Genomic DNA, 15,801 nt, shown 5'->3' with positions numbered 1-15,801 from the left:
AAGACAACAAAAGGATATCAAGGGGATACAAATTGGAAAGTAAGAAGTCATCTTCATATTTTTTAATTGGAGGAAAATCCACCAGACAGCCAACAGCTAACTAAGCCCAATGCCACTTCCTCACAGCTCACTTTAAGCTTTTCCCATAACTCATGATTGTTACGAGCATGTTTTTTCCTCAGGCCTGGTCCCTCAGCTACATTAGCCCCAAATAACACACATAGACGCCGTAGTTGATATAAAGCTGTCGGCCTGTTACTAGTTTTTCTTATTGGCTAGCTCTGTCTTAAATATTAACCCATTTCTATTAATCTAAGTATTTCCACGTGGTCTTATCTTACTGGAGAGAGGGCCCAGAATTATTCTCTCTGGGTCCTACATTTTGAATCTCCTCCTACCTCTCCTGAATCCTCCTTCTCTGCTGGTCCCACCTATCTTGCTTTCCTATTGGCCAACAGTGCTTCATTCATTAACCAATAAGAGAAATATATTTACAGAATGACATCTCCCATCATCTCCTCTTTTCTGTCTAAATAAAAAGAATGGTTTTAACACAGTAAAATATATAACAACAGAACCACAGTTAACAATATTTAGTCTATTAACATTTAGCAAGATTTAAAGAAAATATTCCATCATCTATCCTATCTTTGTGAGTCTAAAGTCCTATATGTAGCTTATCTTTAATCCTAACTAAGGAAAACTATAACCACAACTATATGTCTTCAATTCCATCGAAGACCACAGAAGGATAATACATAAACTCTTGAAATAACAGAGACATCTTGCTACCTGATCAGTCACCTGAAGTTTTTATGTAATATTCCATCTTCAGCCTATAGGCCATAGTTGTCTGGCAGACTCCTCAGCAAAGCAGGAAACTTTAAACTGTCTTCTTGTATTGGCAGTTTGTCAGCCACTTTTCTCTGTGTCCTGCAGACTGTCTGGCAGACTCTCCCATGAAGCAGGAGCCCTGTAGCAATGTCCATCTTGTTTCAGCAGTCACTTTCCTGTGGGTCCTGCGTGTCCAGTTTATACAGCATAAAGTCTAACAGTTCTGACAAGATCAGTACCTTGACTAAATGACTAGTCTTGCCATATTGGAAGTAAACTCCATAATGAGTTTCTTTAATGTCCATCTTCCTTTCTGATGCAAGTGGTGTTTCCAGGAGCAGTTGTTCCTCACTGTCAAGAAAAACCCTAAACCATTTTAAATGACATATTCTGTAGGTCTTTGAAAGGTTTGAAGAATGCCTATTCATCTCAAATACATCTCTGTATATCTAGAAATCCTAACTTAACTATAAGTTTTGACTATTATAAGTAACTATCTAAAATCTGTACTAAATTATACATTTTTAAATAAGCTATATAAACACAATACCTAAACAAGAGGAGAAATATACATATCACAAAATTGACCTTAAATTTGTATCAATAAATGAAAATCTATTCCAAAACAAAGTATTTATATCTATACCATAATCCCATTTTTACTTTAAAGAGATTGGTTGTGGTCATTAACCATTTATAACCAACCCCATTTAAATGAAAACAAACATTTATAGACAGTATTTGGGAATTTGAGAGTCGTTCTTTCCAAACTGCTTCCTGCTGGTAGGGGGCGCTGTCATGGGGATCCTAAGAAGATGCAGAAACCCTGGCTGCAGTGATCTGCAAGGCTGCCTTGTCCCAGCTGTTTTAAATGTTGGATCGCCTGGGACACTGCTTCAGGGTCTTGCTTGATCAAACCATGTTAGTCTGGAAGGAATCCAAAGCTTTTCATTTTCTGTGGAAACAAAAATAGAAATTCTTTCCCCCAGTAACCTGTCCTTAGACTTAAATTTTGGAGCCAAAGTATTTTTAAAATACATAAATTGGATTAATTTAGTAGCACTGATAATCAAGTATATTGTAGTAATTATTTCTTCCTTAGTAATTGAGCAATTTACAGACAATACCATAACATACAGTATCCAGACCCCTTTTGTGATTTCCATCTTCACGTGGACTTTTTACTTTTTATTTCTTTTACTTTTATTTTTTTCATGTTTTGAGACAGGATTTCTCTGTGTAACTTTGGCTGCCCTGGAATTTATTCTGTATACCAGGTTTACTTTAAAATTACAGAGATCTGTTTGCCTTTGCCTCCCTAGTGCTGGAATTAAAGGCCTGTGCCCAGCTATTCTCTCCAGCTATTCATACACACCATTGAATTGTAAGCAGCACTTTTGTTTTTAATTTTACATATCGACCCCAGTTCCCTCTCCCTCCCTCCCTATTTTCCTCTCTCCCATGCCCCCCTACAAACTCCCCTCCCACCTACCCCCCCCACTCCACATGTAGGGTGATGCCTTCCAGGAGGGGATCATCTAAATCTGTCAAGTCATTTGGAGTAGGGACTAGGCCTTCTCTCCTGTCTCTAGGTTAAGGCAATATCCCTCTATGGGGAATGTGCTCCCAAAGTCCTTTTGTGCACCAGGAATACATCCTAGTTCCACTATCCAAGGTCCCTTAGACTGCCCAGGCCTTCTAGCTGAGACCCATGTTCAGGAGGTCTGAGTTGGTCCAATGCCGGATTCCCAGGTATCAGTCTGGGGGCCCATTAGCTCCTCCTTGTTCAGGTCAGCTGTCTGTGTGTTTCTGAAGCCTGGTCTTGTCCTCCCTCTCTGCATCTGGATTCCAGTTCGGCTCAGTGTTCAGTTGTGGGTGTCTGCTTCTGTTTCCATCAGCTACTAGATGAGGGCTCTATGATGATGGATAAGTTAGTTGTTGATCTTACTATCCGGGAAGGGCATTTATGGTAGCCTTTCCACTGTTGCTCAAATTGTCAGTTGGGGTCAGTCTTGTAGGTCTCAGGACATTTCTCTAGATTCAGTTTTGTCTTCAAACCTATAGGCTCCTTCTTTTATTCTCTCTCTCTCTCTCTCTCTCTCTCTCTCTCTCTCTCTCTCCCCTCTCGTCTATTTCTCCCTAAATCAATCTTCCTAGTCCCACATGTTTTCCTCTCCTCCCCTTCTCTTTCTCCTAGTTCCCTCTCTACTCACTAACACCCCCCCCAATTCCCAATATGTTCAGGAGATCTTGTCCCTTTCCCCTTATATGAATCTCTTTGAATTCTCCTTGTATCCTAGTTTCTCTGGCACTGTGAATTATAGGCTGATGATCCTTTGCTCTATGTTTACAATCCATATACGAGTGAGTACATACCGTGTTTTTATTTTTTGACTGGGTTATCTCAGAATGGTTTCTTCAAGGAAGGTCCATCCATTTGCCTGTGAATTTCAAGATCCCTTTGTTTTTTTTTTTTTTTTTCCTGCTGAGTAGTATTCCATTGTGTAAATGTACCAATCTTCTTTATCCATTCTTCAGTTGAGGGGCATCTAGGTTGCTTCCAGGTTTTTGCTATTACAAATAATGCTGCTACAAACATAGTTGAACACATGTCTTTGTTGCATGGATGTGGATCATTTGGGTATATGCCTAAGAGGGGGATTGCTGGGTCCTGTTTTTAAGAGGGGTGGGGTTTTTTGTTTGTTTGTTTTTTGCCTCTTATGCTGAGCCAGGAAACCTCTCCTGCAAGTCTCTGTCTCTAGCAAAACCCATGATTCCATGGCCACTCGTCCTATAGTCATTCTTTTCCTGTCTTCTCCTTGACCCCTAAGAAATTTTGGAATGGTGGAACACCCTAAGATGATACATAAACTACTGGTAGGATTAAATCTACCTGAATTAAATAATAAACTCAATGCTGATTTTCTAAAATAAGAATGAAAAGGGAGGGTCTGTTGCCATATTCGGGTAGAATATTCAGTATTTGTCCTGGCTCTTCCTTCTCTAGCTCCTTCTTCCATTTCCTCTGGTCACACAGAGATCATCTTCATGGAGCTCACTGATTTGATTAGTTTGTCTGGATAACATGACCTGGGGATGCTCTTGTTTCCGCCACCCCAGCACCTGGATTATTATAGACCTGCACCACCATAGCCAGCTTCTAAAGTGGGTGTTATGGATCAGAATTCAGGTCATCATGCTTGTGTGGCAAGTACTTTACTGACTGTCTCGGTTACTTTCCTATTGCTGAGACAAAACACCAAGACCACCTTATAAAAGAACACATTTAATAGGGCTTACAGTTCCAAAGGGTTAGAGTCCATGATGGCACAGCAAAGGTGACAGGAATAGCTAAGAGCGCATGGTTTGATCTGTGAAACCTCAAAGCCTGCCCCAGTGCCACACCTTCTCCAACAAGGCCACACCTCCTAATCCTTCCAAAACAATTCCACCAAGTAAGAAAACACAGGAGCCTATGGGGCCATTCTCATTCAAACCACCACACAAACTGAGCCAATCCTCCTAGTCCCCATTATGCTGGAACAATAATTCCAAAACTCCCACGCAATAAAATGTTAAGGGTTTCCTAAGAAAAGGGTTAAACCACAAAATGAATTTGGGAACTGTTTTATTTTCTATCAAAAGCATGCATTGGTGAAGGAAATAGCTGAGATATTTTACAGAAAACCATAGCTTGTGATAACCCAAACTTAATCTCAAATCTCTTTCTCTCTCTTAAGTGGACAGACTGATTAAGAATGGTTTGTAAGGTGTTTTTCTCGTTAAATACCCAGTAAAAGCTATCTATGCTTAAATACCTATACTAGTGATTTAAGGGATACAATTCACCATGGCAGGGGAGGTGAGGCAGGGGCTATGCTGTGCCCACACTCAGGAAACAGAGAGATGGGTCTCATACTGCCAGAAGGAGCTAGGTTGGCAGTTGGCAGATGCAAGACATAAGTGGTCTTACCCACAGGTTCACCCTGCATGCAACAATACTGACTTGCCAAGTAAGGTGTGGCCACTGATACAATAGTGGCATGACTGTTATGGGTAACTAACTGATTTCGACATGCATTTGAGGATCACTCCAAAAGAAAGAATTTTATATCTAGTGCTGTAACCTTGATCAAAAGTTCCTGGCCTTGGGGAGCTCATAGGCCATAGGGTAGAAAATGCTATGGTTACTTTGCCAAATGGCTATGTTCTCAAATTGTCTTCTAAATATTTGCAGTTTATATCCAAAGACCATGGCTGACCTCAGCCTTTACCAGAGAAGCTTGTTTATTGCAGTGGGCAGCAGCCATCACAGATACAAATAACAGGTCAGGGTGCTAAGATTGTGAATGCTTGTCCCTAAATGGACCATCATTATCAGCCATCCAGTACTCAACACTGAGGAAGAAAGAGTAGAAGGAACGTAAGAGCTAAAGGATGGAGGGGAATGCTGTCTTCCGGACAAAGTATGGTTCTCACGCTCAAAGCAGCTACTGAAATGCATGGGAGATGTGGTCATCTGTGCAACATCAGAGATATAAAGGTGCTCTCCAGTCCTTTCCACACCCAGCAGCTACTGGCAGCTGATTGTTGCAGGGGCAGAGAGAATTCTTTTTCTGTGAAGATGTGGCCACTGGTAGGGATGACCCATGAATGCACATATGGACAGCACTAGTTGAACTTAGTGAGTCACCAAAACAAAAGGCATAAAGTTGAGAAAGGACATGTTAGAGGGGAGATGAAGAAATGGGGGAGGATATAGTAATATATCATTGTATACATGTATGTAATTCTCAAATAATAATAAAAAAAAGACACAAGAAAGAAAAAAAAAACTCTCAAGCAGAAATTCCAGGGCATTTTGTCGATGAGCAAAAACCCCTAGGGATTCTAGGAGTACAGTAGTGTATCTGGGCTCTTGAATGCCAGCCAATTAAGACACACTGCAAGAGCAGATTGTCAGTTACAGTCAGGTTCCATTGGTGAGCAGTGAAAAACAGCTCCTTGATTCTGAAAGCCCATTGGCTGCCATTCTACCTTCCTGTGCGCATGTGTGTATGAGATTACTGCAGCTCCTGATCCTATAAATATCCAGTGGGTTTGCAACAGAACTCAGTTCACCTTTGCTCCGCAAGTAAGATCAGCACAACCAATGACTTCTTCAGTATGTGTCTCGGCTCATGGAAAAGGTTAGTGAATGTTTCATTCCATGTGAAAGCTGACACTGCCTCTCTGGGTATCCTAGAAATGAGCACTTACTAACTAACCCCTTATTCATATCATACCTGCACTCTGCACATAGTGTCCGCAGGGGAGAGATGGCAGAGCTTGACTCCGAGATCCCTGCACTTGCAGTTTCTCCTGTAGACGTCCAGTTCTGTCTCTGCTATCCCAATTGTCTGCTTAGAATCTTCCTCCTCTGGGTCTCCCCATTGTGTTGCCATCTGGATCTCTGTCTACACACCTGCCTTGGCTCTGGTGAGAGAATGACAGACTGTTGTCACTGTCAGGATGAGTCTCCTGAATTGACCCATCTACGGGGAAAGAACATGAAAAGACCTGCATTCTCGGAGCCAGAGGGCTGGGGTGGGCCATTCCAAACATCTGGTTCAGGAAGTTGACTCTGCATCAAACCATCCAAACATCCCATTATATTTATGCAGACATCTTTGACTACTCATTTTTTCTAGATTCTTTATTTCTATTATTTTAGCTCTTTCTGCCTCCTATGTCCCTCGTCGTTTTTATTTTCCATCATGTGCCCATCAGCTTTCCACAGCAGTAGCAGAAAGAGAATGTCCTACCTCTATCATTTTAAATAATTTATTATTAAGTAACTCAGTGAGAGAAATATTTGAGGATACTCAAAAGTTAGTGTTGCCTCTTCTTCCCTGAAGCTGCTTGACAAGTCAGTGCATTTACTCTTTTCCAGGCTCCACTCCCCATCCATACATATGCAAGAAACTTTTTAAAACCACTCCTCATGCTTTGTTTATGAAGAACATATGCAGAAATGAATACAAACTGCGGGATCTTGCAGAAATCACCATTGCAATGTTTTTTTTTTTCAATCTATTCTTGTTTCCCCTTTTTCTAACATTCTCACTCATTTCTGTATTTGATTTCATCATTTGTTTTCACTCATCTGCCTCCCCCCTTTCACCTGCCTCATAACTCATTCCTCTCCCTCTGTTCCCATTAATCCTTCCCTCTCAATCCATTTCCCTAAGTGAAGAGACTTTCTGGTTGTCTCTGCATTTTCCTTTCTTGCTCATTTGAGAAAAATTAAGAATGTCTCACAGAGGCTTATGAATATATTACAATGAGATAGACTTTTCATTTTCTCTAAGATCTACAGAATAAATGGAGTTAAAAGAAACAGAACGGGAGTTAAGGACATGACAATGTTTTTTCTTTTTATGAAACTGTCCTTAATTAAAATATAGTTTTGTCACTTCTCCCCTCCTTTTCCTTCCTCCAACACCTCCTGTGCCCCCCATTACTCATTCTCAAACTGATGCTCTCTCTGTACAAAGAACTGCAAGCAACATGACAGCTATTCAAGAACTTTCTGACCTAGAAAACCTCTCTTTAAACAAACTATTGAGATCAAAAAATCTTAAAAGCTCTTTTCTAACATATATAGTTCAAAGAAGAAAAGGAAATGGTGAGAAGGATAACCACTGTTCGTTACTCACAACAATTTTAGTATTTCTGTTATCCATTCATCTTACACCACCCCACACAGGAAAAGGTCTTAGCAGGGTGCTCTTACCAAGAGGCAAAACTGAAATGTAAGTGTGGTTTGAACTTCTACAGCCTGAACACACAAGATACAAAATGCTAAAAGTCCAAACTTGTTGAGAGTCCATATCAATCACTTGACTTCATGTAACCAGTTGCCTCAAAACTCAGGGACAAATCATAATTTATTCAAAGGGAGAGATGACCCTTCCAGTCCCTTCAGCCTGGCTACACCTTCCGAGAGACATGGTCTTGAGTGACTGAAATAGTTAGCCCTTTGCTTTACGGTGGCTCAAAGTGCACAGAATCATTAAGACACTATATTAAATCATTTTCAGTCTATGTGCATAAGGAATATATTAAATATAAGTGAATTTTGTTTTTGGACATGGGGGTCATCCTCAAGCTATTTCATTGTATACTGATATGAAAAAAAAATGTGAAATTCCAAAAACACTTCTCCTGTCGAACATTTCAGGTAAGAGATACTTAACTTGGTTTATCTAAGTTCAAACCCTGAGCTCTGGGCACATATCTTTAATATCTGTCTATGGTTTTCACATATAGATAATGAGTCTCAAACAATGTATCTTTTACTTCTAATTCTGTCCATGTCATTGAGCAGGAAACCTCTTAGTTCTTTAAAAGCCTTTCAGATATGATAACTTGAACTTCTCATCTTATGTTGGTTATCTCTACAATCAATATATATTTTCAAGTTGGCACAACAGGGACTACAGTTCACACGAACTATGGTTGTGCTGAGATCACAGGAAAGAATGCTCTTGCTATTATCAGTGTCAGAAGCCTTTATGATTTCTTTCAACCCTGTTCTGTACAAATAACCAAACCCTTTATGTCTAGAGGCTGAAGTCTATGCACATATTAACTGGCACACTTTCCTTATGTTTCCCTGAGCCTCTTAGGGTTCTGAGAGTTTGAGTATGTTTTAGGAAAGAGAGGTTTTCTTTGTGTTATCTTTTCTTTCACATTATTTAAAAGGGGATAATTCTCAGAAGGACATTATGATCAGGTTTGTTGGATTGTTTTTATTTATAGACAGTTTTGGCTGGCTTGGTCTTCTGTGTGCAATCATAGCCCCTGTCAGGTCACATATGTGACACTGCTGTCCTGTCCTGAAAATACTGTTTTGTTGCAGATGTCCACTCATCTGGCTTTAACAATTTCTGCCATCTGTCACTATGATTCCTGAGTCTTGGGATGAAGGGGTGTTATATAGATGTCCTATTTAGAGCTGATACTAATTTATTAGAGTAAAAGTTTTAAATGGATCCACCTACTTATTTAGTAAGTTTCTCAATAGCATTATGCGCTAAGCACTGTCTCAAAAATTTCATAAGAATTGTTCATTTTGTCCTCAGGTTAATCCAGTGGTATTGGAGCCATTATTATTTTTGTTTTGGAGATGAGGAAACTAAAATCTGGTAACTTAAGTTACTTATATTACACAGTTGGGAAAGTGGGGGAGCCAGGGTTTAATTCTAAGCCCTTGAACTTCCCAAATAACCGATGGTCTCTACATCACAGGAATGAATATATTTTGAATAATTCTTTGAGAATCTCATACCATGTATTTTGACCATGTTCTCCTCCAACCCTTCTTTTATCCTCCAAGAGCTGCCCCGCTTTCCAACCCCCTGACTTCCTGTGCTTTCTGTCCTTTTTAAAAAATTTAATATTCCATCAGCTTGAATTAGTGATGTCCTTATGCTTACTAGTGTGAGGCCAGACTCTGGAGTGGGGTTGCCCTCCCAGGAACCACACCCTTAAGGAAAACTCTGTCTCTGTCTCTGTCTCTGTCTCTCTCTCTCTCTCTCTCCCTCCCTCCCTCCCATCTCCCTCTTCCTCTTTCCCCCATCTTCACCACCACCTCCACCACCCTGGGCAACAAGTGCCAATAAACCTCAGTTAGGGACTTGTTACCCTCTGCCTCCATGTGAACGATCATAGACGATCATCACCCAGATTAAGTGCAGACAGGCCAACTATGTCCAGGTGACACTGTTCGTCTCCAGTCTTCCCAGGCCCCTAGCTCTTAAAATTTTTAAGCTCCCTCTTCCAAAATGATCCCTGAGCCTTGAGGATAAATAGTATATAGATGTCTATTTGTGTCTGAGCCCCTGTGAATACTTATTCTCTGCATTTTGATCAGTTGTGAAGTTTCTGTGTTAACCACCCTCTACGCAAAGAAATTTCTTTGATGAGGTCTGAGAGCTACACTAATCTATGAGGAAAGAGATGAATTTCATACTATGTCCATTTAACAAAATAATAGTAGGTTGTGCTGGCTAGTTTTATGTCAACTTGATACCAGCTAGAGTCATTCTGGAAGAAAGAGCCTCCATTAAGAAAATGTCCCACCAGATTGGACTGTGTTAACAAGCCATTTTTTTCCAGAGTAGATCCAACACCAGATGTTCTCCCTGGGTAGCTCAGCTTCAGGCATCATGGAGTCCTCTCTCTTACCTGCTGCTGTGACTTTGTGACTGACCATTTTAGTCACAGCAACACAATGAGGTAAGACATAAGTCATTAGTAACAGATAATCTGACTTACAACTAAATAAATTATACTTAAAAACAAACAGTAAATAGTCAAAAAAGCATCATTTCCTAATTTGGTTACAACAGTTTACTGTTACCTATGCTTTCGGTTTGTATGTACAATGTGTGTGCCTGTGTGTCTGTGTGTGTGTTTGATGTGTGTTTAGATGGGTATATGCAAGGAGGCCTGTGCATGTCATGGTACATGCCCAGAAGTGAAAGGACAACCTCAGGTGTTGGCCCTCATCTTCCACCTTGTTTGAAGCAGAATCACTTGGGGCTGTCTGCAGATGCATAGCATACCAAGAAATTACCTGTCTCTATCTCATAAGGAACCTATGAGCCCTGGATTAAAGGCACACCCAGCTGCACATGGTTTCTAGAGACTGAAACCCAGGTCCTTCCTCACACTTGTGCAGCAAACACTCTCCCCCCTGGGCCGCCTCCTGAGCCCTGTGCTCTCAGTCTGTATCTTTATGTGGTGGGAAACACACTTAGTGTTGACCAGATTGTATCTCCTCATAAGTAGCAGTGTTACATTAGTAGCTTGGGGTACATCATGCTTGGTTTGTACCATAAAAATTCATATTATGAAGAAGGTGCCCCTACCTAAAGCCCTTTGTTAAGACTATGATGCCACAACACAGCTTATTTAATTTGTCTAGGTTTGTTTTGTTTTCTAGTGCTGATAGGATATCTGAAGCCCATAAATAATGTGAGGATATCATTGGCATGGAAACATCCAGGGTCTCCTGGTTTGAATTTGACCTTCACCACTTACTGTCTGACCTTGGGAAAGGCATTGGTTCTTCCTATAAAACGAGGGTGAAAAACAGACTACCAAGCACACAGGATAATGGCAAAGCTTAAAGGAATTATGATGTGCGTGGAATATGTAGCACCATTTGTTTTGCAATTATTTTAATGTAGAATCAGATAATGTGGTGGAAACACCTTTCTAGTCTTACTTTACTATGAATTGTTTAAAGTGGGTACTAATGTCTAATTTTATCAAATGGCCCTAAACACCTATGTAATTAGAGGAATTAACTTTTCGTGTATTAATACAATGAGCCATGTAGTGGCATTCCTACTTGAAGACACTCAGATCCCAGCAATGAACACCCATGGGCCATGTTATGATCCCCTTAAGTGCAGTGCTGAATTCTATTCAGTAACAGTTGTTTGGCCATTTCACCATCATTGCTACATTCTCTTGGTTATAATTATCTTTCATGTAGTCTTGAAGGTTTTGTTCTTAGTAGCTTGATTGCTTTATGAAGATGTTAAGGATCTTCTAATTTATATTTTCACAAATTTCACTAGCCTTGGAAAACATGAAACTTGCTATAGGGTAGAAAGGACTTAACCTATGGAGTTACCAGAAGCTAGGACTATTAGGACCTTAGTTTTTGTCACCTTTACCTATTTTCATGATTCTCAGGTAAGGCTTGATTGCACATTAGAATCACCTGCATAACTTTTAAAATTATCATGTGGGGGTGATTGATATGTTATCATTTTGATTTATCCCATAATACAGACATATGTCAAAACATCATGTTGTACTTCACACACACATCTATCACCTATTTATCTATCCATCCATCCATCCATCTATTGCTGTCTCCATTCATCCATCTGTCTCTCTATCCATCTATCTCACCATCTATCTGTATATCGCTATCATCTACCTATAGCTCTCTGACAACCTATCATTTTTCAATATATATACTTCATCTATACTTATCTATAGGTCGCTCTCCATCCATCCATCTACCTATCTATCCATCTATCTATCTATCTATGATTATTATTGTGTATTTAAATTTTAATGTGCTGATGCCTGAATACCTCCCAATATCTACTTTTTTAATGGTCTGGTTAACAGCCTGGGCATAGAGGTGTTTTTAAATTCTCTAGGAAATCATAACATGTAATTAGCATTTAAAATATTCAGCAATGAGAAATTTCACTTAGAATATTAGTCTAATTCCATCTTTCTTTCAATGAATTTTAGTGTTTTGTGTTAATCCATAAAAATGACCATTTCCTCTCTGCTTTTAAACTGATTCCAGAATTTTGCAAAAACACTGTCGAATGATTTTTTTTTTTTTTGCACTATTGGAGTCTGGTGTACTTATTGAGGTTTCACAGGAAAAGTAAATTCTCTCTTCTTGATGGGAAACCTATTCACACTTAAAGAGAGCTCTCAGATTCTGCCCATGTCTTCACTTCAAAGTTCCCTTAAATGCTTTGTTATGCTGTTCTAGATCCTGTTTGTCTCTAAACATAATCCCACCAATTTAAGACCACTTCAGCAGTCCATAAGCACTATGAAATGATCAGTCAAGGAGTTAGCTGGGCACAGGGGATTAGTGGATGAGTAAAACTAGACTGGACACTCTAGTGTCCAACTTGTCACTGATTCTCCAGTGCCCAGAATATATAGCACCAAAGTGAACCAGAGTGAACTGGAATGTAAGCTATTAATGTTGGTGCCTATGGTGTGTAGATATTGACTTAACAATCATCAGATACTCCACTGTGCTATGAGATGTTGACAGTTGGGGGTATGTGCATATATTGATATAGAGACTAAAGGTAATCATTAATCTCTCTTCAATTTTGCTATGAATCTTAAATTTATCTCTCTATATAACTGGGGAGAAGTAGGAGAAACTGAAGATGGCATTTCAGGACCAAACCAGTAGACACAAAAATCCTACAAGCAATCCTTGGTTGATTATTACACTACTGAAGCCTACAATAGCCCTGACATGTTCTGTGCCTTTAATAGAATTTAGTGTAATTATAACTTGCTATCTTTTTTGTTCATTTACCCCTAAACTATACTTATACAAGTATGTTATCCAAATAGCTTCTTATACTGGGTAATCTTTGTCAACCTGAAGCAAATCTTAACATACCATGGAAGGAGGGTATCCGTTAAAGAATTGTTTCCATTAGATCTCCCTGGGACACACCAGTGGGGCACTGTCCTCATTGTTGCTTAACGAAGGAGGGCCAAACCTATGGACAGTGCCATGTTTGGGAGTGTGTGCTTGGCCTGTGTAAAAATGGTAGCTGAACAAAGCCAAGTAGAGGAAATAGTAGGCAGCATTCGTCCAGGGTTCCTTCTTCAGTCTTCCCTGTGGGTTCCTGCCTTGAGTTCCTGCCTTGAGTTCCCTTAATGATGGAATACAACCTATAGCCAAAATAAGCCTTTGCCTCCCCAGGTTGTAGGTGGGAGTTTTCCCATCCTGGCAGCCACTTCCTAAATAACAAACACAAAGATTTAATATTAGTTGAAAATACTTGGCCAATAGTTCATGCTTGTTATTAACTAGCTTTTACAACTGAACACATTTCTATTAATGCATATGCTACCCAGAGGCTTGTGGCTTTTACCTCTGTCCCACTTTGAGTGTTCTGTGACTGATTGGCGACTCCTTGGTCTCCACTCGTCCTCTTACCACATTCTTAGTTTGGTTGTATACTTTCTGCATGGCTACTGGCCAATCAGCTTTTTATTAACAATAAAAGCAATACATATTCACAGTGTACAGGATTATTTCACAGCACCAGGTTGCTTTTTAGTCGGTGTTTTTTTTTTTTTCCACAGCAACAGAAAATCAAAGTAAATCATTCCTCCATACTGTTCACTCACATGTCCTTCCTTTCTTCCTTTCCTCTCAAAGCAAACTCCAAAGGGTGAACCAACAGAACACCAGTGCAGTGACAGAGTTCGTTCTCGTGGGCTTTGAGCAGAGCTCCCCTTCCACACGGGCATTGCTCTTCACCCTCTTCTTGGCTCTCTACAGCCTCGCCATGGCCATGAATGGCCTCATCATCTTCATCACCTGGACTGACCCCAGACTCAACAGCCCCATGTACTTCTTCCTTGGACACCTGTCCTTCCTGGACATCTGCTTCATCACCACCACCATCCCACAGATGTTGATCCATCTGGTGACCAAGAACCACACTGTCTCCTTTGCCTCCTGTTTGACTCAGATGTATCTGGTCTTTGGTGTGGGTGTGGCCGAGTGCATCCTCTTGGCTTTCATGGCCTATGATCGTTATGTTGCAATCTGCCACCCACTGAACTATGCCCAGATCGTAAGTCGGCAGATGTGTGTCAGGCTGGTGCTAACTTCCTGGATCTTTGGGATGGTCAATGGCATCCTTCTTGATTACATGACATTTCAAGGTCCTTTCTGCAGAGAAAACCACATAGAAAACTTCTTCTGTGAGGCCCCCATAGTGATTGCCCTCTCCTGTGGGGACCCTCAGTTCAGCCTGAAGGTGATCTTTCTTGATGCCATTGTCGTGCTGCTCAGCCCCATGGTGCTCATCGTCACCTCCTATGCCCGCATCCTGGCCTCCATCCTTAGCAGAGCCTCCTCCTCAGGTAGGGGGAAGACATTCTCCACTTGTGCCTCCCACCTGACTGTGGTCATCTTTTTCTACACCTCAGCCATGTTCTCTTACATGAATCCCCGCAGTACACATGGGCCTGACAAAGACAAGCCTTTCTCCCTCCTCTACACCATCATCACCCCCATGTGCAACCCCATCATCTACAGTTTCCGCAACAAGGAAATGAAGGGAGCCATGGGGAGGGCCCTTGGGAGAGGCAACCTGGCTCAGGCAGAGTCTATCTAGCCCGAAATTCCCTGGAGGGGTTCAACCTACTGTAAATAGAAGTCCATCCCTTTTCCAGTCTTATTCCCCAGCACTGTAGGGCTCCACAAAGGACACTCATGTCTTCCTCAACACCAGACTTAGACCTTGAAGTCATTTATCCTGATGTCTAAGGCCCAGGGCTTGAGTTGACTTCCAGCAAAGAGCCCCTTTGATATCTCTTGGTAATGTTTTTGTGTGATTAGAGGGACTAATGCAATGCAATAGGAGCTAGGTTACTAACTGAGAAGAGGCAGGCATCCTTCTCAAGATAAAACAATTAGTGTAAAAAACAAAATTACTTGGAGAGCTTTTGCTTGGGGAAGAGAATTGTTTGAAAGTCAAAGTATGGAGACGGCTGGAGAAATACTGTGCGAGGTACGCAGAGTCCTATTCCTGTGTGGCGGTCTATAAATTCTTTAAGTTTATAGAGGAAAGGGGCAATTAGTGTAGTTTTATTACTTGCCAAACCCAGCAAGAGGAGGCATGAAATTCTCGACTAATGTTTAAAAGGGAGACTAGGACTAGGAGTCAAGCCTGAAAGCACCAGCTGGTCCAGCTTGTGACCATAACCTGGGAGTTCCATCTGTATCACAAATGGCCCCAGGGTCAGGGAGTCTTTGAGGAACTTAAAATCATTCAACAATAGAATAGGGCTACTTTGACACATTTGTACATTTGTTGTTGTTTTTATCTTCTTGCCCCTGCTTCCTAAGTAGTGAAAATACATGCATGGGCTACCATGCCTGACTCCATTTGAAGCTTCTAACACCACCCTAGTCATATGTTGTACCATTTAATACCCTTGTTTTCCTCCTAAGCTGGGTCCTGGTAGCTGGGCCTTTATTAAGCACCTCCATGAGCTTCCTTGCCTTCCTTACATGACATCTTCCTTGCCTAAGAAGAGTTGCTGGCGGGGTACAGGAGGGTACAGGAGACAGTGTGTGGGTACATGTATTTTCCTGGCTCCTTG

General features: G+C 40.9%; 1 protein-coding gene across 1 annotated transcript; it reads left to right on the top strand.

The window, feature by feature from the left end:
• The first annotated feature begins 10,111 nt into the window (after positions 1-10,111).
• Positions 10,112-14,810, top strand: LOC127225646 (olfactory receptor 10AD1). The gene is made up of 2 exons (XM_051189119.1): positions 10,112-10,116; positions 13,844-14,810. Exons 1-2 carry the CDS (start codon positions 10,112-10,114, stop codon positions 14,808-14,810), a joined length of 972 nt encoding a protein of 323 aa, XP_051045076.1.
• The last annotated feature ends 991 nt before the right edge of the window (positions 14,811-15,801 follow it).

Source organism: Phodopus roborovskii, unplaced genomic scaffold, assembly GCF_943737965.1.
Source record: "Phodopus roborovskii unplaced genomic scaffold, PHOROB, whole genome shotgun sequence".
Taxonomy (NCBI): Eukaryota; Metazoa; Chordata; class Mammalia; order Rodentia; family Cricetidae; genus Phodopus; species Phodopus roborovskii.
The sequence above is the reverse complement of the archived record's forward strand: the minus strand, read 5'-3'. Positions and strand labels throughout refer to the sequence as shown.